Genomic DNA, 27,842 nt, shown 5'->3' with positions numbered 1-27,842 from the left:
ATTCAACCTGTTACCTTAACCACTGGATCAAATTGGTTTTCATCTTTACTTGTTGGAATGAAAGAGGAAGTTATTTTTTTCCTCTTTCCCCTTTTTTTTATTCCTCTGTTTCACATCCCCCTTCTTTCATTTGTTTGGTATTTTACTGTTTATATTTTTTATAGTTTGTATTGAGTTTTATTCTCTTCGTTTATAGTTATTAATAAAGTTATTTGGAAAAAAACCAAAAATAACTGAGCCTAAACATAATGTTGAACCAAAATCAAATGAGTTATTGTGTAGTACATTGCATGAAGCAAGTCTCCATTACTATATGTATAAAATCTTAATTAGGAGAGAATCAAATTGTCATTATTTCAAGACATTGAAGGAGAAACAAAGTAACAGGAGGCAACAGCATACATGAAATTTGAACTACTTCTTTAATAATTGGCAAAATATGGAAAAATGCCACCTGAATAAATAGCTTTTAATGAGCTAATAATTACCTTGTTTTGAGGGACTGGGTAATTCTGCTTGGCTGTATCACACTTCTATATCCTAGGGTGTGTATAACAGTATGACACTACATGTGTTTTGAATTTGCTGCTACGGTAATTGGATTTTCACTTGAAACACAGATGATCAGCCAACTACTTATGGGACTGTTTTGAAGGCAGTAAAATAATTTTAAAAACTCAGTGAAGGTTTATAAGATTGGCTTCTTTGACCAGGGTTGAAAGAACAAAATAATTAGATCAGGTTGCACTTACTGGACTTTTGCTAAGATTGATTGTCATAGCATTTAGACTTTGTTTTCTTTGTATGAGATAAGCTACTAGAAAAGAGATGTGCTTTATTTAGAGATGATAGCAACAGTACTTAGTCTTATATACCATTTCACAGTGCTTTGCAGTCCTTAACTGGTTTACAGATTCAGCATATTGTTCCTAACAATCTGGATCCTCATTTTACCAATCTTGGAAGGCTGAATCAATCTTGAGCTGGTGCGATTCGAACTGTCAAACTGCTGGCAATCAGCAGTCAGCAAAATTAGCCTGCAATGCTGCATTCTAACCACTGTGCTACTATGGCTCTTGATGATGATAAGTTACTAAAATTGTTTTTACCTGCTTTTGTTCTTTTTTGTTTTTCACCTTTTTCTTTATTTTTTTGTATATTTTTGTAATTTGTATTGACTTGTATTCTCTTCATTTATAATTCTAAAAAATATTTGAAACAGGTCTTAGCAAAACTCCTAATTTTCTAAATTTGCCTGATTCCTTAATCTGTTGAAAACTTTCTTACATATGTATTTAGCTTTTTTTGCCATTGGTTTTATTTTCTTTAAATAATTTAAAATTGTTAGCTTTTTTTCTATTTTGTGATGAAGTTTTTACTCACCAAATAGCTTTTTAAACATTCTTTGGGAGATATCTTTTAACTGTAATTATAAATCTGAAAGTGATTAGAAAGTAAAGTGGAGGAAGAACAGGTGTTCTTAAGGTCTCCACCATGGTTGAGAGCTTGATAGTTTCCCTCATCTCCTGGTACTTAGAACCATGGATGGACACTATTCTGCAGTGTCCTCATGAGGAGCAGCCACTTGGAACACAAATAACTGATCTTTTATCCTCTCCTTGTCTGGACAGATTCCATTGGATCAAGCTTGCCACTGATGCATCAGCCATTGCCATGTTATTTTCTCTACTCTTTCAGAGACATCTAATTCACCATTTCCCTCACCCAGAAGTCTCTATCACCCAGAGTTGACATTAGTCCTGTAAATTATTCATCAAAACCACCCCAGCTTTCCATAAGATTCTGGATCTTCTCTCCTACTGATGTTTACTCACCTGTGTGTTCTTAGCATATGAATAGCATGCTAAGGAGTAACAATTTTCATTTTGCTTTGACTCTTCCTCCTTTTGGGCAGTGGTATAGAATTGAGTGGCAGTAGGGAAGAAGATAGGGAAGGAACAACAACAGTGGCAAGGATTTGGGCCTCTTAAGACATCCAAGAGCTATGAAGATTTTTATTAGTATCAAAAATCTGAGCTTTATTAAGATCATGTCACACCTTCTTCTCTATGTGGGAATAGAAAGAGCTATGAAGGCAGACATCTAGTCCTTTGTCGGCACCAGCCATCAGCAGCTTTCTATGCAGGAAGTTTGTCTTGTGCTTCCAGGAAACCTACCTGATCTCCTGCATAAGATCTCCTGCATATAAAGCACATGCTTTATCACTCAACTATGCCAAGTGTGACAGATAGATTTAAAGTCACATTCATCATTTTAGAGACTGCATCCAATCATTTATGTGGCCAGCAAATTCAAAAGGCTGTTTTTGAGAGAAAGTGTGGTTTAATCACAGTAGTTACTGCTACTACTGTTACTACCGGTACTACTAACAATAACACATAATTATAACAATAATAATAGTTGACTACTAAATAATGTATGAAGCAGATTACAAGGCTTCTTTTTTTGCTATTGCTATTCCAGGCAAAGTAGTAAAAGTATGCAACAAAAACTCCATTACAGGGAAGAAGTACATTAAAACAGTAGTGAAATTCATTTTTTTTACTACTGGTTCTGTGGGCGTGCCTTGGTGGCCGTGGCAGGGTAAGGATACTGCAAAATCCCCATTCCCTCCCCACTCCAGGGGAAGGATGTTGCAAAATCTCCATCCTCACCCCACTCTGGGGCCAGCCAGAGGTGGTATTTGCCGGTTCCCTGAACTACTCAAAATTTCTGTACTGGTTCTCCAGAAGCTGTCAGAAGCTGCTGAATTTCACCCCTGCCTTAAAGCAGTTGATTTAATGTGTAGGTACCACAATAATATCTGCCCAAGGCTCAGAATTCATTCTCTTCCCTACCACCAACTTGATTCTTCCCAGGACACACAAAGAGGTCATTCTGTTTACACCGGCAAATATCGTGGGATTGTCTGGGGATCCAGAAACTCACCTGCCTATTTCCTGTTGCATCAAGCTCTGGGTCATGCTCTCATTCTGTTTTTATAGTTGACAGCAATCTCTCTCTGGTGACTGATACTCACCAGTTGTGTAATGGACATCGTAAAGGTGCAGAGACTTCCTTGGCAAATGAATCAATGCAATGCAATTGCCCACATGGGAAATCCGTTGGAATGTGCCCCGATGCCTCTAGGTTTATGCTGGTTTCTCTGATGTCGGAGACGCCAAAGCACAGCAATTCTTAAATGTGTTGGTTTGGTATTTATTTTTGTGAAAAATGTTCCGAAGTCATTGTTACCGCCTTGCAGAAAGATATTCCTGGGGATGATCTACTGCAGACATTTCTTTCAGGAATACATCAAAACTAAATTATGAATAAAGGGGGCTTGCCTGTGTAGATCATACTTTCTCACCAGCGTCCTGATCTCACCAGGGTCCTTTCTGCAAACAAGGTTTCCCCCATCCCCAGCCATTTCATAGCCCGTTTCTGACTGATGAACACCACCACTGAGGTAAAATAATCTGTTTTTTAAAATGGCCTCTTAAGGGATTCGCTCTTCTCTAAATTACAGTTCATATATCAGTTGCTTGGAGTGAAGAGGGCATGTGGATTACCTCCAAGTTGAGAATGTGGGATTTTATAATGGTGTTTTAGCAGATGAACATGAGAGTCAGAAGCAGATAAAAATGTATCTGCTCTACTGTCTAGTTCCAAGCTTCAGGCTAGACGGGGAAATTGAAAGAACAGATCCCAGAAGGTAGCAATGTCAAACCACGTCAGCGCTGTTGCCAGGAAAACTATACAAATGTGCCTGCATGGCCACCAAGAGTAAAGCTTAGTTCAAGTGAATCCTTCCTTGATCTCTATTTCCATCAGTCATCAGGCCAGCAGTTCCAAATGTTATCAAAGCTCATTTTATCCTAGTCTAATCTCCTTGGCCCACTTTATTTTTCTCTCTGCGATGTTGCACTTTCTGTGGTGCTTCTAGGCCATGAGATCCACCCCCCCACCCCCCTTTCTCCCTTGAGAAAAGTCAGGACTCCATATCAGGATCAGATATGAGGCAACACTGGTCTGCCATGTCATTTTTGCCTTCCTTTGCGATCATTCTTTGATCTAAAACCAGTGTTTTCTCCTCAACACAGAGGGCCAAGGACCTCTTTCAGTATTACCCAAGTGAGCCATACTAGGGGCGATTGTTACTTTATAAAGATCAAGGATGACATATTTTGCTTTCCCCAGAAAATGGCACTGCCCAAGTCTGGGCTGAGTACTAAAAGATAAGCAATATATTGACAGCAGCTCTGTGTCCCTGGCATAGTTATAATGTAACCAACAGCGTCCTAGTCAAAGGGGCAACATGGAAGCATGCAAATCTGGAGAAATACCACTTAGGAATAACAGTGAGGAGGGGGATCTAAGATGAAGCTGATGGATCAGGTTTGTTCCACTGCTTTCTAAGGTCCACTTTCTGACAGGTACCAACAATAGGTATATCTTGTAGTCAAGCAATAAAATGTATCTCTCGCCACCCTTCCTCTGCTGTCAGAAGAAGAAATTGCTTTCTCTCCTGGTGCTTGTTCTTTGACAGAATTGAGCAAGGTGAGAAACCAGTTTTATGCCTACTGCTCCTCTATATTTAATCTAAGAGTTGGCCATCCCAGTATCTTTTTAATGAAAGTCAACTCGCTTCCTTTCGCTATAACCTTTCTGAAAACAGTTCTCTTTGACTAATAAAGAAAACTAGCAGAGTTTATGAGAAAATACCTAAACCAACACTGTCTTGCTCTCATTCTGGAGATTGTAAGTGTATTTTGTCTCTACTGGATGTGCCATGGCAAATTTGAAACGAGTATGTGTCTTTTCAAAGCAGAGCATAGCACAATTGCCGTCTGAGCCACAGCACATTCATTCCTCTTGAAATTGCACTCTTATAAAACAACTACCATTTATCTTTTATACTGCACCAGCAATGTACTTTGAGGAACAAAGTAGTAGAGGCACCCTGTTGAAAGAACTTTACAAGTGAAACAAGGCAAGGCAAAAAGACAATAAGGAGCAAAGCGTAGCTTTATTCAATTTGTATGGGAATAGAGGTAGGAAAAAATCATGTTTGGAGTAGAGTTTCAACAAAGGACTTGGCTTTGAGAAGAACAATGAGAGGGAGCTGGAAAGATGTCTTTGTAATAGCACTCCTGAAAGATGGCTAGGTTGGACTTCTGTGAGTCTCTGGGCCAAGAGGGTTCTGTAGCCACTTTAAAAATTGTTGAACACCTTTGCAGCTAGTCTCCTACAAAAGCTATATTAACAGAAAGTTCTTAGTTAATGCAGAGGTAGCTTGGGAATATTGGAAGTAGGTCAGAAAAATCAGAAGGCCCAGAGCTACCCCACTCCTGCCTTCGTGAATTAGAATGATCTTTGGGGAGAATGTGCTATATAGACTGGGAGTTTGTAAATACAGAAAAGAGTGAAGTTAGCAGACTATACAGTGGGGAGACGAAAAGGAAATGGAGTAACAAACCATTGAAATATTTTATGTAGTGGTGATTACGGGCAGAAGTTCTAAAGAAGAGATCGCTACAAGTTATCTCTGGTCAGCAGCATCCTCTCCATGGCCTATCAAGATGAATGTAACTTCTATAAACAATTGTTTTTAAAATGCACTTACTTTCAGCCTGGTGTGGAGGAATGAGAGGAAGAAACATGTTCTGCCTTCTCCCATGCTGCCTGCTTAACCTTGGAAAGCCTTGTCTCTATTATTTCCATGAGCTACAATCCATTGCAAATTGCATTGAGCAACATGATAGATTTAGAGAGCCAATTGGCTCAACTGCCCTCTTCAGGAATATGCTGTTGAGTAGTCAAGCCTCATTCTTTCAGTTATTTAAATAATCATCATTAATCATACTTAAAATCACAATTAAATCAGGGCCAGTTTGTTAGTGGTTAAAGCATCAGGCTGGAAATGAGGAGATCATTAGTTCTAGTCTCGCCTTAGACACAAAGCCAGCTGCGGGAGCTTGGGCCAGTCACTTTCTCTCAGCCTTAGCAAGCAATTTTCTGAAAAATCTTGCCAAGAAAACTGCAGACTTGTTCAGACAGTCTCTGAGAATCAGGCATGATTGAACAAAGGGGAGAAAAAGTCATTTTCAAACTCTATCTAACCTTAGTTTTAATGGTCTCTTAATAGCTGTTGAGTTCCATGTGATTTAAGATTGTACCCTTGTGATGAACAACCCATTGAATCTATGTCCCATTTCATTATATTGTGCCTTTCTTAAGAACAAGGTCCATTTTATAGCCTATTTGATGAAGTACCCAAATACTGATTTATTTTATGAACAGCTACTTCTAGCAGACCAGTTTAATTCAGTTTCCTTAGATGCAAAATGATTTCATTATTGTATGTTTGCGTTATATTTCACTTGAAATAAAAATGGTTTATTAATGTTGTCCACCTGGTCAGCGATTGTAAGAATGAACTAACCTACCTTATCCTTTTAATTCCAATTCTTTGCTTTGTCAGTATCTTATAGACTTGTCTAGTCAAATGTCGTTCCGATTATTTTAAGATTCTCAGGTAATGGAACTTTGTTACTAGCCTTGAATTCTTGAAGTCGTTGCAAACACATCTGAAGGGCACCAGCCCAGAGAAAAGATTGGTGAGTCAAGGAGAGACTGAGATAAAATACAATTGTTTATTTTGAAAAAAAAAGGTTTTAAAAATCAGAATGAAACTTCAACTATTTCACCCTATTTCAGTTCAGATATGGTTGCAGATGAGGGTGACCTGCCAACCCCTTTATTCTTTCATAGAAAGAATAGAATGGTGCATGGAAATTATGTGCTCAGAACTCTGTTCATCAATAAGAGAAGTCTCTGAAAACTAAACAGGATAAAACCAAATTTGTAGAAGAAGAAAGATTGAGTTGAAGACATGGGGTGGGACTAGGTGGGAGCTGCAGAGGACCCCTGTTTCCAATTCTCCAGTGTATCCTTGTTACGGAAGCATTTGAGCAATGGCTTACAGTGCTGCCTACATGCTCCAGGTCATACAACACAGAATAGAACACATGCAGCCTGCTCCGTGATCCCAGTGTATGTGGGAGAAAGCAGAAATAAATGCCGTGTTATTTCATTACCTAGAAGATCGTGGAGATCATTCCTATGGCTACTGCTGGTAAAGAGGTTGTAAATAATTCCAGCAGCTGTATTCCACAAGTGCTCCCTACCTTACTAAATTCTCCATCCTTCCCAGGCAGTGCTGAAACAATCACTCAGTACAACAACAGTGCTGACACTAAACCCAGAATGTGGATTCTTGCATTGAGCTATCCAAGGTCCTGACAGAGTTTTGTTCTGCCAAAGCCTGGCCCCTCACTCACAGGGAATACCAATTCCTATCCAGCTTCCTTGAAGTCCTTAATTGGCTTGAAATACTCTTTTCTTCAGCTTGGCTGCTGATCGCTTGGTGTTTCAACTGTCATGTTTCATTAAAGGATATGGCATTAGTAAAATTGTTATCTAATTTATTACATAGTTCAATATATATTTTTTTCGAGTTTAACTCTCCCAAAAAATTGCTTGAGCCTTGTTGAGTCAAACTCAACTTCTGGTGACAATATGAATACACGATGTTTTCTTGGCAATCATATGAAAGTTTGAGTTTGAGTTTATTTCATTTGTATGCCGCCCTTTTCCCTAAGGGGACTCAGGGCGGCTCACAGCTCAAAAAGGGAAGGGGGGATACAGACAGTTTAGTAACAACACAAAACAATACATAATTAAAAAGCACAACAGTCATACCATTCGAACTAGGGGCAGCGAATCTTTAGCCCCACGCCTGTCGGAATAGCCAGGTTTTAAGGGCTATGCGGAAGGCCTGGAGGGTGGTGAGGGTCCGAATCTCCACGGGGAGTTCGTTCCAAAGGGTCAGAGCAGCCACAGAGAAGGCTCTCCTCCGGGTAGTCGCCAGTCGACACTGGCCAGCGGATGGAATTCGGAGGAGGCCTAGTCTGTGGGATCTAATTGGTCTAGTGGAGGTAATTGGCAGAAGGCGGTCTCTCAAGTACCCAGGTCCAATACCATGAAGGGCTTTATAAGTGACAACTAGCGCCTTGAAGCGTATCCGGACACCAATAGGCAGCCAGTGCAGCTCGCGGAGGATAGGTGTTACGTGGGTGAACCGAGGTGCACCCACAATCGCTCGCGCGGCTGCATTCTGGACAAGCTGAAGTCGTCGAATACTCCTCAAGGGCTGCCCCATGTAGAGCACATTGCAGTAGTCCAGTCTGGAGATCACAAGGGCACGAGTGACTGTTGTGAGAGCCTCCCGGTTCAGGTAGGGATGCAACTGGTGCACCAGGCGAACCTTGGCAAATGCCCCCCTGGTCACAGCTGACAAGTGGTGTTCAAAAGTCAGCTGTGGGTCCAGGAGGACTCCCAAGTTGCGGTCCCTGTCTGAGGGGCGTACTCTTTGACCCCCCCAGCCTGAGAGATGGAACACTTGGCCAATTAGTAGGAGGGAAGCACAGCAGCCACTCGGTCTTATCTCGATTGAGTACAAGCTTGTTAACCCCCATCCAGTCCCTAACAGCCTCGAGGCCCTGGCACATCACGTCAATGGCTTCATTGAGTTAACACGGGGCGGACAGATATAGCTGCATGTCGTCCACATATTGGTGGTATTTTATCCCGTGCTGTCGAATGATCTCACCCAGCGGTTTCATGTAGATATTAAATAGGAGGGGGGACAGGACCGAACCCTGCGGTACCCCACACGTTAGGGGCTTAGGGGTCGATCTCTGCCCTCCGACCAACACCGACTGCGACCTGTCTGAGAGGTAAGAGGAGAACCACCGTAGGACAGTGCCTCCCACCCCCACCTCCCGCAGTCGTCGCAGAAGGATACCATGGTCGATGGTATCGAAAGCCGCAGAGAGGTCAAGGAGCACTAGGACGGAGGTATGACCTCCATCCCTGGCTCTCCAGAGTTGGTTAGCACTGCCTACTTCTGAAATATCTCCATTTCTTAGTTTTGCCTACACCCCTGTGATTTCCTCATGGTCTCTCATCAAATATTAATCCATTTCCAACATGTTTGCTTGATCCCAACATTTTGAGGTCAGCCAAAGACTAGTATAAAATTCTTTGTCCGTGTGTAGGACTCTGGGTTATAAGTGGGGAAAATAATTGTTGCATATTTTAATACATACTTGTCAAAACCACGAAGCGGCACACAAATCACAATGATTTTGGTAGTATACTTTATAAAACATGTAGTTTTTATGGCCCCTGCTTTCAAATGCATCCAAAATTCATTTTGTAGGGGAAGTGGACAAAAGGGAAATTGGATTTCTATATTATCAAGATTTACTCACAAAAACTTATGGGCACCCAGGTGTAGTTCAACATCTGCTTAGCAAAAGGCAATCAGCGTCTGCTGGCTTTGAAAAGGCAACTTGCATTGCTGAAGCTTCTTTCCTGAAATCAAGTCTACACTGAGAATCTTAATGTTTGTGTCTATGCTGGAAAGCTTGAAGTCGAATGCCATTTTATTAAAGCATGCTCAATATTTCTAATGTCTGGGAAAACAGAGAAAGACTACATTAGGGCATGCAGCATCAGCATGCACAGAACTCCTTCCCTTGTCCACCCTGCATGCCTCAGAAAATCTTCACAAGCATGGTTTCAAAAACAGGCACAATCATGCTTGCAAAGGATAGCTACTACCCAGCTAACAAGCAGACTTTTTCCTTGTTTGCTCATTGCTCTCAAGAACCCTGAATAAAATACTCCAGTCAAGCCACAGTGCAGAATGGTAATTTCTGTGAGATATTGTTAGATTCTGTGAGAAGAGACAGGCTGCTCTGTCCCAAGGTGACCCTGGGACTCTGTTGGTCTTGCATAAAGAGAACAGCTGCTGATTGGCTCGCAAGTCTGCCATGCATATATTCCCGTGACATTTCCTTGAACTCATCCTGGGCTCCGGTGAAGGCCAAGCTTTGAGAAAGTTATTCTGTTCTTTGCTTGCCTTGTCACCAGTTGAAAAGATAAACAAGAGCCTTTGTTTCCAGGAGGTGCCAGCAACAGACTGACAGTTAACAAGGAAAAAAACAGGAGGGTGGGTAGATGCTGCTGCACAGAGAACACATGGTTTATTTAATGAAATCAGGGAAAGATCTTGGCAACATTTCAACCATGTTAACTGGGAAACAAGTGCTTTGGAATTTAAGTGCCCGGGATCAAAATCCAGTCTTTAAAAAAAATACTTATTTCTTTGCCAAGGTTTGTCAGCTTAAAGTGGCAATCTCCATAATTCAAACCAGTGAGGTTCCGGGGCATTCAGTAGACGATGTGCCTTGTAAAAGGACGTGCCAGCTCAGGACTAGCTGTTAATGCATTCTACAGATTGAAGAGGTGAAAGTTTTCCTTGCCTGCAGCCCTGAAAGCAGGGAGGGTCAATACTGTGGTTTCTTGCCACTCTGAGCAAAGAAATGTATTAAAATGGCAGAGCAGGTCCTAAAACAAACTCACAAAAGGACAGGAAAGCCTCAGTCCTGCCAAAAGAGGATAAAGCAGTTCAAAGTTCGTATCTTTTCCCATGTTGCACCACTGCCTCCAGTCCTTCTTAAACTGAGCAGAACCCCCAGGCACTACAGTGTTGTCCATCCCTATCTTAGAGTTTTTAAAAATGTTCCATGAATTTGAAGTCCTGTGAGAGGCTAAAGACAAGAAAGTAAGTTCCTTTAAACACAGCTATTTTCTATCACTAGAGGTTTCAAATTGATTGGGGTTCAGCGTTTCTTTTTTACTTCTGCAGCCTGAAAAAAATTGAAAAAGTTTGCCATAGACCCTGGGGAAAGGTTCCTGCATGAATTTTGCATTATTTGCTCAATTCATACCTTAATTACATTAAGATTTGGTAAAACTTCCATCCTCCATCTACATTATGAAAGGTTTTTGTATTTGAGCATACCATCATTTTAATCTGCAACCTACTCCCTACCCACAACCTGAAATGGTGCAGCCAAGCAACACTTTTCATTTAATTCAAGTTGTTTTAAAAGCATATAAATTGTGATCCTGAATGCTAGCAAGTACCCAGGACAAATGACAACAAGAGATGAATATTTCCAAATGAAACCTTACTTTCCTAGCTTAGTAGCTTTAGCACTAGAAATACTGAGAAAATAAAATAGGCCAAGATAAAACCGACCTAACCTGTATGGTTTCTGTTTGGGTGGCCTGTTGATAAGGAAGCCCTTCTGACCCTTCCTTTCTCTTCTGCATTTCCAAGGCGTTGTTATGACACAGATGCCTTTTTCTGCACACCTCTAGGCCAGCAAAAAATCCTTTCTTCTGCAGCCGATGTCAATGCCGGCATTTTCATAGTAGATAAAATGAAGTTCCATTAAGATAACATGACATCCAGCCTTTTGTTCTCTCTGGCCTCTAACCCGATTTAGAGACAGAGATCTCGGTTTTATGTGTAATTACTCTTACCTGTAGCTGCCCTTGAGCTCTTGCAATAGCACAACCGCAGCATCAAAATAGTCTTAAGAAAGGACTGTACTTGGAAGGAATATGGAACCATTAGGCAGCAACAGAATACCCAGGGACAAGTCTCTTGCTCTTGCCGTACCGTTGGCTGTGTTAGGCACTTCCTGGGCCTAATTTTTCAATTCAAAGCACTTTCGGACAAGGACTGAATAAAATATATTCTGTATAGTGTTGGGCAAATATCACCTGCAATTAATATTCAAATAGTAGCAGATTAGGGAGTGAGGGCAAGAGAATGAGGATCACAGCAGAATTAATACCACAGCCTTATGTAGCTGTTAGGTTTTATATAACTCAGAGCTTATCACTAGCAGCTTTAGGACTTTATCTGATCCCTGGTCTCATTTTTCATACACCATGCCATTTCTTCCCTCCCCCCCCAATATATATACACAAATATACAATATACAAATGCAACACGCACACACACACATATATATATAAACACATACATATAGCAGGTGTAGGTATGCTGGTCTTGTTGTATTTGGCTCTTTCCCGTGTAAGATTGAGGTTGTCTTGGCAACGTTTCAGTGAGGTCTCACTCGCCATCTTCAGGCTGGTGTTTTTGGCTTCGTGCTTGTGTGAGTAAGGCATGATCGGGCTGTCGTCTTTCTATAAATCTTGGTGGGGTGGGGTGGAGTGCTGGCTTTGTTGCTGTAAGTGGGTTTATTGGCTGCTTAGTTGCATCCTGATTGGTAGATGGAGTTGATGTTTGTAGATTGGTCGGCTGTTTCATATCATCCTGTGTGGCTGAGGTGCTGGCTGTGAGTCTGTTGTTCTTTTGTGTTGTAACGACCTGGGTGGTGAGTGGGGTTCGTTTGTTGACTAGGGCTGGTTTCCAGATGTCTGGTAGGTGGGAGGTATCGTCACATTTATTCATGTTGTGGGGGGTGTTTCTCTATTTTGATAGTTCCATAATTATTCTCTTGTTGAAGTGTTCTGTTTTGGAGATTAATTTGGTCCCTTCAAAATCAATTTCACGTCCTGTTGCTTTAAGGTGCTGGAAAAGAGAGGAAGTTTTTTTCTTTTGCCAAGATGTTGGCTATTTTTTGGTCAAGACAGCCTTCAACACTGACCAAAAAATAGCCAACATCTTAAGAAACCCCAAAGACAAAATCCAGCTAGAAAACCAAGGAGTCTAAGAAATACCATGCAAAATCTGCCCTGCAACATACATAGGACAAACAAACAGGAGAATAAATGCATGCATCGCAGAACACAAGAACGCAGTAAGAAAAAAAGAAAAAACTTCCTCCCTTTTCCAGCACCTTAAAGCTGCAGGACATGAAATTAATTTTGAAGGAACCACATTAATCTCCAAAACTGAACACTTTAACAAGAGAATAATTATGGAAGCTATCGAAATAGAGAAACACCCCCACAACATGAATAAATGTGACGATACCTCCCGCCTACCAGACATCTGGAGACCAGCCCTAGTCAACAAATGAGCCCCACCCACCACCCAGGCCATTACAACATAAAACAACGGACACACAGCCAGCAGCAAGCAGCACCAATCTACCAATCATGATACAACCACACAACCTATCAGTCCACTTACTGAAACAAAGCCAGCACTCCACACACCCCCACCAAAATTTATAGAAAGATGTGTGTGTGTGTGTGTGTGTGTGTGTGTGTGTGTGTGTGTGATCCAGCCATAAGCAGCTTGGGACAGGAAAGAATCCAAAAATGGTATATTCTTATCAAACAGAAAAACCTAACGCCCTTTTTCCTCCGACATCTGTCTTCCATGTTTACCAGTTTTGGTTTAAGAGATGTGATCCCTGCTCCCGCAGGACAGAAGACCAAGTAAGCCTGGCTTTTTTTATTCATCACTCTGCAGACTCCATCGGTTCTGTGGGAATTAGTGCAAGCTTTAGTCAAAGTTAGATACATTTTTAAATAGGGGAATGAAATCTTCTAGTAACAGAACATGAAGGGGCACAATTTTGGTCTTTTTGGAGTATTCTGGGAGATAGGTCCCAGATGGATGACCAGCATTTAACTGTTTACCCGCAATGCAGTCTTTAGGCTGAAAAGATGTGTATTAAAAATCATAAAGAGCAGAAATTGAAGTTTATAAAAACATAATAAATATATGTCATTTTATTTTCTTACTGCAAAGCAAAGTTGAATAGGCTCCTATAAAGTACATACTTAGTCAATAAATGACAAATTATGGGAGAATTCATTCATTCAAAAAAAAACAAAACAAGAAAATCTGCAGTTGATTAGGGAGCGGAGGCCTCTGCCAAGTAGGCTCAGTAGAGTCCATAATTTGGTGTTTTCTCCATGTTGCCACCCTCAGCACTTCTTTTGGTTCCGATGGCTGGCTTTGGTCTGTTTCCAAGCACGCGGCTTAATCGCCAACTGTTTTTTAAAGTCCACTAGGCAATCTTTGGCTTCAGAAATGGAAGTGAATGACTTAATAGGAGAGTCACTGCAGGGAACTTGAGGGAGGAACCTTTCTGAATTCTGGTTGCCCTCTGTTTCCTTGTCCATTTCTGTTGAGCTGGGCCTAACAGAAAGGATATTTTAAAAAAATTAACCAGGCTTCCCTGCTGTACAGTGAACTTTTTCCATAGCTCTTTAAAGCTTTCTCGCTTTCAATATTGTAATTTTTAAAAAATATACAAATACACAAAAGAATTTGTAACTATCTAAATCACATATTTAGTAACATCAAAACAAGAGAAACTTGACTGAGCATGTCAAAAACTGAGCAGAGATATAATAAAAGCATAGAGTTTAATTAAAGCACAATAAAAAAATACAACAGCCCATCTAACTTCCAATAAATAAAAAGTCAATGGAGTTTCCCAGGGGAGATTTACATAATCCCAGTACCATGCCAGAGAATGCCTTGTTTTGTGCTCTAATCAATTCATTGACTTCCAGTGACCTAATTGAGATTAAGGCTACCAATGTAAATGTAGGAGCATGCCAATTTATACGTGGGAAAAAATATTCTACTAGTTACTAATGCAAACCAACAATAATGTGCAGTTTTCAGCATACAAAACTTTGCATATCTGATTAATGCATTCTCTACCAACTACAGTTTCTGAATAGCCTAGGCAATTCACGTAATACCTATCACTAAGCATTCCATATCCAGGCTGCAAAAATCCTGACAACCATTATATGACAGTAAAAAAAAGACCAAAAAAATTATGATTAAATGGCAGCAAAGGAAGTTGTTTCATATAACACTTCGCAGTTATCTAGCAGTTTTCTAGACTAAGTTGTATTTTATCAGCCTATTGATAGTATGCAAACTAATAGGCCACTGTAGCTCATGTGTATCTTAAACAGAGAGCAGATCGACAGATTAAAAGTCAAGCAGTTAAGTAGAAATATTGGTTTCTGGAATTACATCTGGGAAAGAAAAACACTATTACAAAGCATTGCTCCCAGTGAAGTGAATGGTACTAGAAAAAAATTCAAGACAGATTCAAAAGAATTAATGAAGAAACCCTTCCTAATATAGGTCACCCATCGTGGTAGCCAAAGCAGTTTCAGTCCCCCAATGAGGCCTGAATACAGATTGCAAAAGATCAAGATAAGGAGCTGTTAATTTGTTTATGAGTAACAAACTTACAGCAAACTAACATATTCTTGCACTCACCATATGCCCTCCACAAGTTTAAGAAAAGAAATTTCCTGTCTAATGTAATTCAGGTTTTGGTTCTAAGGAAAAAAGGAACATTATTTAACTGCATTCCAGCAGAAGGAGTAGACTTTGCCTTCAATGCTAAAAACTAGCTTCCTATGGAATTTCTTCATTTTATTTAGCTTTTCCACTTTGTTGAAAACAACAGCACTGGAAATGAGTGGCAAGGAGCGTTTCTACAGCCCATTTAACCACTGAAGGAGCCTATAATACAGAAAGAGCACTAACTAACCTTGAGTCTTCTCTTCTGGATGGTGGAGCAGCCATCTCTGCATCTGGAATATAATACACCACAGGATCTTAATTACTTCAGCAGGTTGATGATGGCCTCTGTTTTAAGATCAGCAAGACTCATCCAGTGGACAAACAGAGAAACCGCAACATCTGGTAGTAAACAGATTCTAAACAATACCTTCCTTTCCGGCTTGGTAGGCGATATGGGACAATTTATGCATTATTTGGAGTTGCAGGCTTCTCTAATGCATACCTTTATAGGACACAAGGAAAAGGAGCACAAAGGACTTCTCTTGTCTTATTGTCACATAATATTATCACACTGAAACTCCCAGGAATGATTCCCGTCTTCATTAAAGTCGAGATAAATCCTGACATACAAATGTTTAACCTAGAACTGATATACATGCAGTGGGAAGAAACACATGATTATCCATTTGCAATGGGCCAGGGGGTATACTGTATTACTTGAGGACAAGCCTTTTTCTATGACTCAACCTAAATTGTGTCAATACAAGAATGCTGACTGGGGTGCTAACTTTCCTACCTGCAGTCTTGTTTTCAGATTGTTCTAGCATCCGCAGTAATCCACCTTCACACCTTCCCTTCTCCTAGAACAAAGTAAGAGAACATCCCCATTAGGTCTTTTGCCAAAATAGCTCATAAGAACCCAGAGACAGAAGCAAAACTCTGGACATCTTGCAGCTGCCAGAACAAAGACCAGTTTTCTCGTCACTACCCCAAGATTTTTTTTTTCATTTTATCATATCTGCCCTTTATCAGATGTCAATCTAGTGAGATGGCTCCCGATCCCCTGCCCTCAGAATACAAAGCCACCTATGTTTCACCACTATACTTTCATGCTTATCTACATTTATGTAAATGAGCAACAACCAACCAACAGCCAGATTTTTGCTAGAGCTAGATGGTAAAAGTTCCCTGTCACAAAAAGGCAATCCTCCTTTCCTCTGTCCTTCTCCCTAGCAACACGCAGTAATCATGAGGGAAGTGATGTGAAGAATTGTTAAGCATGATGACAGCACAGCAGGTATTTTACCACGTTAGATGTTCTACAGAAAAAGAGGAAACAGGAGTGTAGCTTTGGACAGCAGCTATAAAAATATCCTCCTAGCCTCAGAATCCAATATAGCCTTGGAACAGCAGTTTTCTGTTGTCTTTTTTGCCTAGCCAAGTATCCTCCATTATTAATTGCATGTTCTTTTCGTTGATTTAATTACCTTCCAAATGCTATAAAGTTTTCAGATAGAATTAAAACAAACTTAATTCCAAAGGTTCCCTTCTGGAAATATTGTTTTGCATTTGTTGTTATATACTTCAAAGAGTTCTGGGCAGGCATCTCTGCAACTGTCCCCAGGGACCAGGGCCAAAATAAGCAAAAAGAAGAAAAGAATGCTCTCTATTCTGAGCATCTGGGGTCAAAATTTACAATGCTCAAATAAGGAGCAGCAGAAATCATTTGTGTTGATTCTGAAAAGCAAGAGGGAGGACCTGGGCCTTGGGTGCCAAAAAGGCACGTTAACATTTCTGCTGATTGTTTTAAACATCAGCCAAGTTCTTCCGTGGAGAAGTAAAAAAAAAAGGAATTCTGAACCAAAGCTAGTGACATGAACGGAAGCTTCCCATTGTGCAAGAAACTGCAAAATGTTTGGCTGTGTCCCAGCTAAACTCATCAACAGGCAGTCTTGTCATTTGCATATAAATTCCTGAGGGGCCGAGGCCTGTGATGGATTTAAGGGATTACATAAAACAGAGACATCATGTTGCATCTTCCTGCTGAGAAATCACATTGCCTTAGCATTCACACTGCTCTATGGATTAAAATCTTACCATCAGAAATAAATCAGCACAAAAGCTACATACAGGCCTTTGCTGCACAAGATGGGTAATGCGTGTAAGGCAGCAACCACACAACTTAGAGAGGGGATGAGGACCAGGACATGATGCCCGTCTGCCATGCCCGGGGTTAAACAATATGGGAATTGAATGGATGAATTGCATTAATTAATCGGCTGGACAAATTTGACACCTTCATCATAGATTAAGGTTGGCAATAGCTGAAGGAAGGAAACATAGCTGAAACCTAACGGCTATTAGCCGGCAAGGGCTTAGTAAATGATTCAGAATCAGTGACTGTACGCAGTGATGTCTATGTTTTACAGATAACTATTTGCATTTTTTCCCCTAATGGTGATCAACTTTACACTCTTTCATTCCTCCTCCTGTGGTATTTGAACAGATCTTCAGACAGACCGTATTTTAAGCAGTAGATGTAAGGCAAATGTACACTTACTTTTTGAAATACAGCATGCCTTTCTCAGGTATGGTTTGCCTTTCCACAAATATGCTTTTTTTTTTTGCAAATAATTTATTTTCAAGTAAGCTGACTGTAGTTTTACCAGATAGATGTTCTTTCCTTCCTCTGCAGTACTCATATCCAGCTTTGACTTATCCACTAAGACTTTCAGTGTCTCCAAAACCAGCTGTCTTCAATTACTCCCATGCGTGAGTCCTATTCTCTTCCTCTTTTATACGATTTTTTAAAAAAACCAAATATTTTTGCCTCCCCTTCTTTTATGCCTTTTATTTTACATTTATTTCAATAGCGTCTAGCGGCTCACTTACAGTACATGCATTAGGCTCCCTACAAATTCATTTATCTCTGCTAGTGCTTCTTTATCAACTGCACTGGTATGCCTGACATAGCATGAAATGCAAAGAGTTACTATAGTGTTTGGAAAGAGTTGAAAGTAAACCAAAGGAAAAGAATTAGCACAGACTTTGTCTTACTACCTGTTGTCCACCAGTAAAGCTCAATTCTGCACTCTGGTGTGACAATAATATGATAGGCAGAGGTCATTTTTGTTCGAGATAACAATTCTGAACAGGAAAATATCATTAGATATTATGAAAACATTTGCATTTACCAATTTTGTCCTTTCTGGCCATAAAGGATGATAAACAGAAAAATAATATTGTAAGATAGTAAGTGAATCATTGTACACATAGAATAGAAAGCATCAATTCAGGTGAACATACAAACAATGGATGGCCATGTGAATAGCCAAGTATTCCACAAAAATGTTTCTCAAAAGAAAGAATCATCTACCTGGAGAATAAAAAAATAATTAAAATCAAATATCATTCATCTCACTCAAAAACACCCCACAATGGCTGCAATGCATCTCTCAGAGGTGGAGAGAATATTGTGCTCCAGCATTTAAATATAGGGGAATGGAAAACTGAAGGGGAAGCAGGTACATGTTTTGCAGAGATTGTGAAATTAAACGTAGCTACAAGGATGGGAAGAACAGCAAAAGCTACACACTTTAATCTCGTAAACATTTCAAAGTGGCTTTGATTAAAACATCACATTAAAAAGTATTTATAAATAAATACATTCATGCTCTACGCATTTGTTACGGTGAGCCACTGGACTCTTGCTGTTCAGAGACTGCCACTGACTGGTAAACCAAATTCTTGTACAGGTTTACGGAGATTCAAGATAAATGTAGATATAGATTTAATCTTTGACAAAATATTTTTTTACAACCAATAAGGAGTATTCTGGAATCTGGGAGGCCCTGTATCCAGAAAGAGGACACTTTGTAATGCAGAATATTTAGCTTTGAAAAGTCCAAACAAGATGACTGTTATTCTAAGAGTTTGATACCACATCCCACTTTAAATGGGAAGCATTGTAAACATGCTAATTATCAGCATACTTGTGAATGTTGCCGTTTCTGAAGACATACTGTTTGTGAATCCAAGGCCACTGATATAGCAAAGGTTACAACTGTGGGAGGATTTCCTTCCTCATTCAGTCTGTTGGTTGGCTTTTTTCCTCTTATGCCTGCCCTCCTTCTGAACACTGATCATGGTGGATGGAACTGATGGGAGTTGAAATCAACCGACATCCAGAGGGCTTGTGGGCTGATATTCTGGTTAGAGATGTAATCCCATCATTGTAAAATCAAGTTGAAGAGGATCAAACAGTCAGAGTATATCATTTCACTGCAGCTAAGCTTATTCATGGGGTTGGAGAATCAGGCAGACCCAATCTCTCTTCAGAAAAAGATATAAACAAAGACAAAAGCAGACATCCATGCAAATGTGAACCAAGAATACAGATCCTTACTTTGGCATGGCGCGGTCTCCTGTGGCCCTGGGTTCCACCAACACTCCAGCTATAAAGACAGCTATCAACATGGCTCTGATACTCTTTTCTTAGCACTAGAGATTTACAAAGATAACACTTCTCATACCTGCCAAATAAGGAAGAAATGGATTGTATTAGAATTCATTCTTTTTCATTTGTGCTGCTTCTAGCTGTTCTGTTGGTAAGACTTGTCAAAAGAGCACGATCTGCACAGTGATGTGACCAATACTACAAAACTGACCTGTTGGCAATCAAAAAGGACAGAATGATTAGCAGTTTTCTTCCAAGTGCTTTCCTGGGTGCTGCTACTGCAGCAAAGGGATGTAATGAAATCAGCTCCTCTAGCTATCTCAAACAATACTGATTTTCTTTCAGAACCTGTCAACACAGTTGAATGAAGTATCTGCTTTTGCAAAATTGGAGTTATGTTGTGCCCCAAAAAGCAAATCAAGTGTATTAAGTCAGAGACATGTTTTACTCAGTCTAAATGAAGTCATCTAACTAATAAATCTGCCAGGGCACTATTTCCTTTTTAAAGTATGCAGTAGTGAAGAGGATGCATTGAGCATTTGGTGCTGAAGAATATAGTAAAACACCACCTGCTACCAGCTCTCAGATCACTCCAACTAGCTCAACTGTGTCCCATAATTCCCCTGCTAACAATCCAAGAAACAAATCTGCACCACCACCCCCTGGCCTTTGGCACGTGAAGGAAGAAATGGAACTGGAGGCAGCTACTTAATTGATGATCTGGAACTAGAGAAATCCAGTGAAATTTGCTGCACTACGGTATCTGGAATGTGTCTGAGGAGCGCCCTCGATGCTAAATCCTGCAGTACTTTTCCATATTTTCTTTCCAGTCCCTGCTGATTACCAAGATAATGTGTCTAAACAGAAGCTGCCCTCTCTATAATTAGCCTAATTCTATTAGTTATGTTGCCATCCAGTGTTTGTAGCAGCAATATTATTTTCAGGCAGGATTTTTACTATCAGGCTCTTTCTTAAGATGCTGTGTGGGTGAACAGGTGGGAGGAAGAAGATTAAACAAAACCGGTTCCATTTGAATTTCTTAATTTCATTAACAGTGTAACCACAGGTAGGCACCAGACATGCTAACCTCCTCCATCATAGCTTTGTTCTGATAGAAGCATGTAGATATGCACACCAATTCATCTACGGTACTTTTCCAACCAATGCTGCTCTTAGAGCACGGTTTAACTGCCTTGATATTTATTGCCTCTATCAGCCTGTGAGAGACCAAAACAAACTCTGTGATTTTGTCCTAGGACCAAAAATAATTTAAGAAAAACATGATACTAGTGCAACAGAAATTTGCGTGTGCTCTCTGTTTGGCTTGCTAACCACAGTTTTAAGATCTCCCTTTCTTCTTTTTTTTAAATGCTCAGGGGACTTGCATGTTTCCACGATGCTGAAACACCATCACTGCGGGAATATATAATTTCCTCTAACATTGAAAACAGCTGTGAGACGGATACAACAGGTACATTTGTTACAATTTGGAATGGCAAGCAGAGTCTTAAAGGCCCCCGAATTCACATGAAATTTGGTATTGTAATGGGCCAGACTGGCATTTGTACTTGAATATTAGCGCTATTTCTTACCTTTATCTTTATATCATTACATTTGTGCAGTCTGAATTATGCAGACACAATCAGTTCACAGAATATTGCTATATTTACATGCCAGTTCTGACAGATTCCATAACTAGATTATTACAGCAGGAAATCCACCATTGCCATTGTTAATAGAGTTTTATAAGTATTGCTTCCATTATATTATAGGTTTAATAATGAAACTGAAAGGGGAGAGGGCAAAGTGTGTTTAACTAGTAGCACATCAACATTTCCCAGGCGAGTGTTTCTCAATCTCATCCACTTTAAGATGTGTGGATTTCAATTCCCAGAATTCCCCAGCCAGCATGGATTAGTCTATACATTTTTAAGTGGATGAGACTGAGAAGATCAGCTGGGCAGACAGTGCTGAATTAAGCATTCCAAAAAGAATGTGAAACCTAGGCAAACCCCCACTAGAAGCAAAGGTAAAAATAGGTTAGACTAAGGTGGTCTTTCCTATTACAAGATGTTTCTTGGTCACAGGATGATGAGTGAATAATGTCAAAGATTTGGAGTTTTATGTAATAGAACCATCTACCAGGGCTTCAACTGAAAATTGTCAAAATGGACTATATGGAGCATACCTACTTACTTGTCAATATCTACAGATTTGCAGGCTTTTTTGCAGCTGGCAAGCTTGCTCTTGGCTTCCCTCTGTCGCCGGGTCATTACTTGAAAACGAAAAGAGAATAGTTGTTCTATCTGTCTTCTTGAAGATCTCAAGAAGTGTCAAGTGTCAGAACAAAACACCCAATATATGTTTTAGAAAATAATTTCAAAGCTTCTTGCCAAGTAGGACCAGTTTGCTTGGGGCATCACAATGAGAACAGCAAGGTCTAATTTATAATGGTGTGATATTTCTCACTATGTAAACTGAAGTTTTCAAGCTTTCATCCAGAAAGCCTTTACAATGCACTAAGACAAAAGTGTTGACTTAAATTGTGTATGAAGTATTTTGCACCAATAATCTAAATTATTTCATTTCTTCATTCACATGAGAACTCTTAACAACCTAACAAATAAAGGCATATATATGATACCTAGTAGAAAGTTCCATTTGCTTAACGTTAAACAAATATGAAAGACTTGGAAACCAAGTCTGACAATGCTGCATGTAACATTCAAAAGATCTGCTCTTAATAGGAGGGATGCGGGAGACCCCTTGCAGGGTAAGGCTGAGGACTATGCTCAGTTCTTGGCGGACAAAGTAGCTCGGTTTCGGTCGGACTTGGACTCCACCGCAGTAGATCCAGCCGAGACACAGGAGGATTACTTGGCAAATCATCTCTGGGTTGAGTTCCAGGATGTTGCCTCTGGGGATGTGGACAAGGCCATTCGAGCTGTAAGTGCCTCCACCTGTATTCTGGACCCGTGTCCCTCCTGGCTGGTTGCCAACAGCAGGGAGGTGACACATGGCTGGATCCAGGCGGTCGTGACCGCCTCCCTTCGGGAGGGGCACTTCCCCGCCGTACTCAAAACGGCGGTGGTGAGACCCCTCCTGAAGAAACCATCCTTGGATCCAGCCATTTTAAACAACTTTCGTCCTGTCTCCAACCTCCCCTTTATTGGGAAGGTTGTGGAGAAGGTGGTGGCCTTCCAGCTTCAACGGGCCTTGGAGGAAGCTAGTTACCTTGACCCCTTCCAGTCCGGCTTCAGACCTGGTTACAGCACAGAAACCGCTTTGGTCACATTGACCAATGATCTCTGGAGGGCCAGAGATGGAGGCTATGCGTCCATCCTGGTTCTCCTTGACCTCTCAGCGGCTTTCGATACCATCGACCATGGTATCCTTCTGCGACGACTGCGGGAGGTGGGGGTGGGAGGCACTGTTTTGCAGTGGTTCTCCTCCTACCTCTCGGACAGGTCGCAGTCGGTGTTGGTCGGGGGGCAGAGATCGTCCCTGAGGCCCCTAACATGCGGGGTGCCGCAGGGTTCGGTCTTATCCCCCCTACTATTTAACATATACATGAAACCGCTGGGCGAGATCATTCGGAGGCACGGGATAAAATACCACCAATATGCGGACGATACGCAACTGTATCTGTCCGCCCCGTGCCAACTCAATGAAGCGGTGGACGTGATGAACCAGGGTCTTGAGGCCGTTAAGAACTGGATGAGCGCTAACAAACTGGTACTCAACTCGGACAAGACCGAGTGGCTGTTGTGTTTTCCTCCCAACAATTTGGCCAATGTTCCAACACTTAGGCTGGGGGGTCAAATTTTATACCCCTCAGATAGGGTCCGCAACCTAGGAGTCCTCCTGGATCCACAGCTGACTTTTGACCACCAGTTGTCAGCTGTGACCAGGGGGGCATTTGCCCAGGTTCGCCTGGTCCGTCAGTTGCGGCCCTACCTAAACCGGGAGGCTCTCGCAACAGTCACTCGAGCCCTTGTGATCTCTAGGCTGGAATACTGCAATGGGCTCTACATGGGGTTGCCCTTGAAGTGCATCCGGCGACTGCAGTTAGTCCAGAATGCAGCCGCGCGAGTGATAGTGGGCGCACCGCGGTTCGCCCATGTTACACCCATCCTCCGCGAGCTGCACTGGCTACCTGTCGATCTCCGGGTGCGCTTCAGGGTACTGATGACCACCTTTAAAGCACTCCATGGTAGTGGATCTGGGTACTTGAGAGACCGCCTTCTGCCGATTACCTCCCTCCGACCGATTAGATCTCACAGACTGGGCCTCCTCCGAATCCCATCCGCCAGTCAATGTCGACTGGCGACTACACGGAGGAGAGCCTTTTCTGTTGCAGCTCCGACCCTGTGGAACGACCTCCCCGTCGAGATCCGTACCCTCACTACCATCCAGACCTTCCGCGCAGCCCTCAAGACCTGGCTCTCCCATCAGGCCTGGGGATAGGTTCCCAATTTTCCCGCCCGAGTGTTGACTGTTGAATGAAAGTTGTGTTTTATTATTTTCTTTTGTTCGCACATCGTTTGTCTTCTGATATTGCACCCCCTTCCCTGTGATTGTAAGCCGCCCTGAGTCCCCTCAGGGAAAAGGGCGGCCTATAAATCTTAATAAAATGTCTAAATGTCTAAAAATTTCTAGTATTGTTTTTCAAATCCAAAACACATGTGAGACCTCTTAGACTCAGTTAAGAGTTGGATAAATGAATGATCTCAATGAATTAAGCTGAAAAGTATTTCAATGGGTTTGATTATAAGGTACATTTATGTGTTGACTAGGGAATGAAGAAAGGGTAAAAACCACAATAAGTAGTAATCTGTATTTTCAATGTGGCATGCATATCTGCATATTTTCATAAGGTACAAAATTCGTTTTTAAGAACGTCCTGGATTTGGGCAGATTATGAAAAGGGGTTTTGACAAGAACCTGAGAAGTAAGCGATAGGATTGAACAGGGGCAAAAAGGAAGAGAAACCTAATTCACAAATTATACATATTTTTTTTTACAGAAAATACAATCTGATCACATAACCAGGATGATGTTTACCTGCTTGGTAAAAGGGTAAGAAAGCTAACAGACAAATTTCACCCTATTCTAGTATAATCATATATGCAGCAGTAATTCTTTATACTAGTTAGATTTAATCAGTATAACAATGAAATCAGGGCAAACTCAATCAGAGGCCGCAGCCTTTCTTGTTAGCCATTTATGAACATGATTTTAAAATGTTTGTTTCATACAATTGAATTCCTTTCCATTTCTGTTGACAAACCACCAGCTATGCTGCTTGGGGAACATATCAGATATCCTAAGCCATTTCCACCAGGGGGCTAGAGTTTCTAATATAGAACAGATGCTGCTTTAAGCACTGTTGGGCAATCCAATGGAGGGGGCAGTGTATCAGAACATTTTTACAGCTTTGTATCAGATCTTCCTGTGCTCAATGCTCTCATTAGGAGAAAGGTTTGAATTTGTGTTATAGGCGCTATAAAACTGTTACTATTTGCTCAACATCTGTTGTAAAGTAGGTGCACCTACAGAGATCAAAATGGAAAGATGTATTATCAGTGCCAGCAACTTCTGGGCTTTGAAGCATTCATTTTGGCTCCTTGGCACCTCTGTTTTTGCTCTCATGATAATTACTCTCACAGATTAGTTCAAATAACAGACCACATTTAATGGTTGCATTTCCCCTCCTTACGTGATGCACTGACCAGTGTGAAGTCTATGTGTTCTCTGGGTTAAAGTTTATACTTGCAGACACTTCTGGGCTACTCACTTGCAAGGAAAAAGTTGGTGATGGACATTCACAAATTCATAAAAGCCTGGCTCCTTAAAAGGGGACAACAACTCTCTTCTGCAAACCTGGCCTGGATCTGGGTATGAGTAGTTTCTATACTTGACTGTTAATCCCCAAGTCACTTGACACTCCCAAAGGCTTTTTAACAAGCTAGTCTGCAGCAAAAGCAAAGCAGTTCTCTGAGCCGGTGCATAGTTGTTAATATTCCTATAACAGTCTCTTGTGCACAGCTCAGGTGTTAATCAGTGCTATTTTTTTCCAGCAGAATAGAACACATCTGACACAATACGGTTGCTAGAAACCTCTGGGACCACTATATAAGAAATGCCAGGAAAGACCTACATTTGTACTGCCAACACAAGCAGCAGAGATATGGCATCACCAGCAGCCTTTGCCATTCATAGTTGAGTTGACCTGCTCCATACCAAAACACCAAAGTCAACAAAGCCATGGTGAGATTATGCCAGCGAGCTCAACTTAGAACAAGATTCCAAAGGGAAAACAGTTACAAGATAAATATCCACTTACAGCAAGAGAGAAAATGTGCTTCTCAACCCTTGGTACAGAATAAGCACAGCATCTTCTCTCTCGACATGCTGGGCTAAGTCAAACATGTTCACAATGTTCACTGTAGTCACATTAAAAGTTGATCAGTCTTCAGTTTTCTTCTCGTCAGTACAAATCGTGCCACAGCTCTCTCGATTCCTCTGAATATAAAATAACCTCCCTTTGGTGCATTTCATATTGACTAACCTTTTCCATCCATGCTGAGATGGTCTGGAAGCTAATGGCAGCTCTTCATAATTTAAATACTCCTGGAGGACCCATAAGGGTCCCCTACAGGTGTTTTGAATAATTTGGTACATTCCTAGCAATTTCTCCTTTAATTTTTTTATGCATGCATTTTGAGTTCTTCTGGTTCTCCAAAATTTTAGAACAAGCTTTTCCAAACTATTTCCTGGTCTTCAGGAAGAAAGGATGGATTTTCTAATATGACTTCAGGCACAATCTTAATGACTTCCTTAATATTTAAAGATACTGTACAGATAGTGCCTTGAAATCACCTTACTGTTTCAAGTAACATAAATGTACATGTTCAAAGCAAAATTTATCTCAGAATTTATCTAATGTACTTTATTTTGAGGAGATAAAAATAGGAAGAACATCCAATGAACAAAGGGACTCAGTTTCAGTTGAATCTCAGAATCACTGAACCAAAAGTTTCGGAGCTCCTGGAACATGGGGGAACTGCCAGAAAAAAAGAGTTGATGTGGTTCCAATCTTCAAAAGCGGGGGGGGGGGGGGGAGGCGGGGGGGAGTACATCCAGGAAACTATATAGACCAATCAGTTTGACATCAATACCTGGGAAAATTCTGGAAAAGATAATCAAGCAATGGATTTGTGAGCACCTAGAAATGAGCAAGGCAATTACTAGAAGCCAGCATGGGATTGTTAAAACAGATCATACCAGACAAACCTTATTGCCTTCTTTGCCAAAGTGACTAAAAGTAGACCTCAGCCTATTCTTGATAAGACAGAACAATGTGGAACAGACATTACCACCAACAGATGGATTTCCAATTGAATGACCAACCAAACTCAGCATGTCATCCTCGGAAAGCCATCTACATCGAGGGAAGCATGCAGTGAGGTACCTCAAGATCTTGTCCTGGGTCTAATGCTCTTCATCATAAATTATCTAGATGAGGGCATAGAAGGGGAACTGATCATATTTGCAGATAACACCAAGCTGTGCAGAATGACCATTGGCTTACCTGAAGGGTCCTTTTCTGTGCACCGTGGGAGAGTCCAAGCGACGGGTTAAATCAGTCTGGTTGCCCTGGGACTGAGGAATCTTTTTCCTTGGCCATGCCTCTTTGTGTTCTTTGGCGCCAGAATTTTGAGATGGTCTGGAACCGTGAAGGCTGGAAGCGTGATGAATCAGGTAAAGAAAGTCCAAGTTGACACAACGGTCACAAATCCCTGGACTGAGAAACCGGCGTGGGTTGGACTCTCCCGCGGTGCACAGAAAAGAACCCTTCAGGTAAGCCAATGGTCATTTTCTTGTGCACTGCTTGGAGAGTCCAAGCGACGGGACATACCCAAGTTTTATGTCACTAGGGGGGGCAGAAGAACAGTCTCAGGATTCAGTTGTGGAAACAATGGCCTGTAGCACCCGCCTGCCGAAAAATGCCTCGGCCGAGGCATACATGTCCAATTTATAGTTCCTGACAAAGGGCGATAGTGAAGAGCAAGTAGCCACTCTGCAGATGTCTTCAATGGTAGCCTGGGTGGCCCAGGCTGCGGTGGTGGCCACACTCCTAGTAGAGTGGGCGGTAATGTGCCGGGGTACCGCCCTGGACTGGTGTTCGTATGCAGC

At 41.2% G+C, this 27,842-nt stretch overlaps 1 protein-coding gene and 1 long non-coding RNA gene across 10 annotated transcripts in view; one reads left to right on the top strand and one right to left on the bottom strand.

Moving 5' to 3' along the window:
- The window catches only part of LOC148048029 (uncharacterized), an 83,366-nt gene extending 57,245 nt beyond the window's left edge, over positions 1-26,121 (top strand). For 3 of the 6 annotated variants that reach the window (XR_015695936.1, XR_015695934.1, XR_015695937.1), the window contains exons 3-7: positions 17,694-17,775; positions 17,883-17,959; positions 21,020-21,114; positions 24,670-24,722; positions 25,727-26,121. This is a non-coding gene — a long non-coding RNA (uncharacterized LOC148048029). Of the gene's footprint in view, positions 1-6,276; positions 6,621-17,693; positions 17,776-17,882; positions 17,960-21,019; positions 21,115-24,669; positions 24,723-25,726 lie in introns of those variants that run through there. The other 3 variants (XR_015695938.1, XR_015695939.1, XR_015695935.1) reach the window with 2 other exon arrangements.
- UIMC1 (ubiquitin interaction motif containing 1) overlaps positions 13,600-27,842 on the bottom strand; it is an 88,306-nt gene continuing 74,063 nt past the window's right edge. For 3 of the 4 annotated variants that reach the window (XM_087709348.1, XM_087709350.1, XM_087709351.1), the window contains 5 exons: positions 21,840-21,918; positions 19,593-19,719; positions 15,984-16,047; positions 15,435-15,477; positions 13,600-14,047 (listed from right to left, as the gene is read on the bottom strand). In XM_087709348.1, the coding sequence (XP_087565474.1) occupies positions 13,834-14,047; positions 15,435-15,477; positions 15,984-16,047; positions 19,593-19,719; positions 21,840-21,918 (527 nt within the window). In that variant the 3' untranslated portion in view covers positions 13,600-13,833. Of the gene's footprint in view, positions 14,048-15,434; positions 15,478-15,983; positions 16,048-19,592; positions 19,720-21,839; positions 21,919-27,842 lie in introns of those variants that run through there. The other variant, XR_015695933.1, reaches the window with a different exon arrangement.

This window comes from Thamnophis sirtalis, unplaced genomic scaffold (genome assembly GCF_051295495.1).
Source record: "Thamnophis sirtalis isolate CommonGarterSnake01/CBP01778 unplaced genomic scaffold, rThaSir2_p1.2 scaffold_3, whole genome shotgun sequence".
Classification (NCBI taxonomy): Eukaryota; Metazoa; Chordata; class Lepidosauria; order Squamata; family Natricidae; genus Thamnophis; species Thamnophis sirtalis.
The sequence above is the reverse complement of the archived record's forward strand: the minus strand, read 5'-3'. Positions and strand labels throughout refer to the sequence as shown.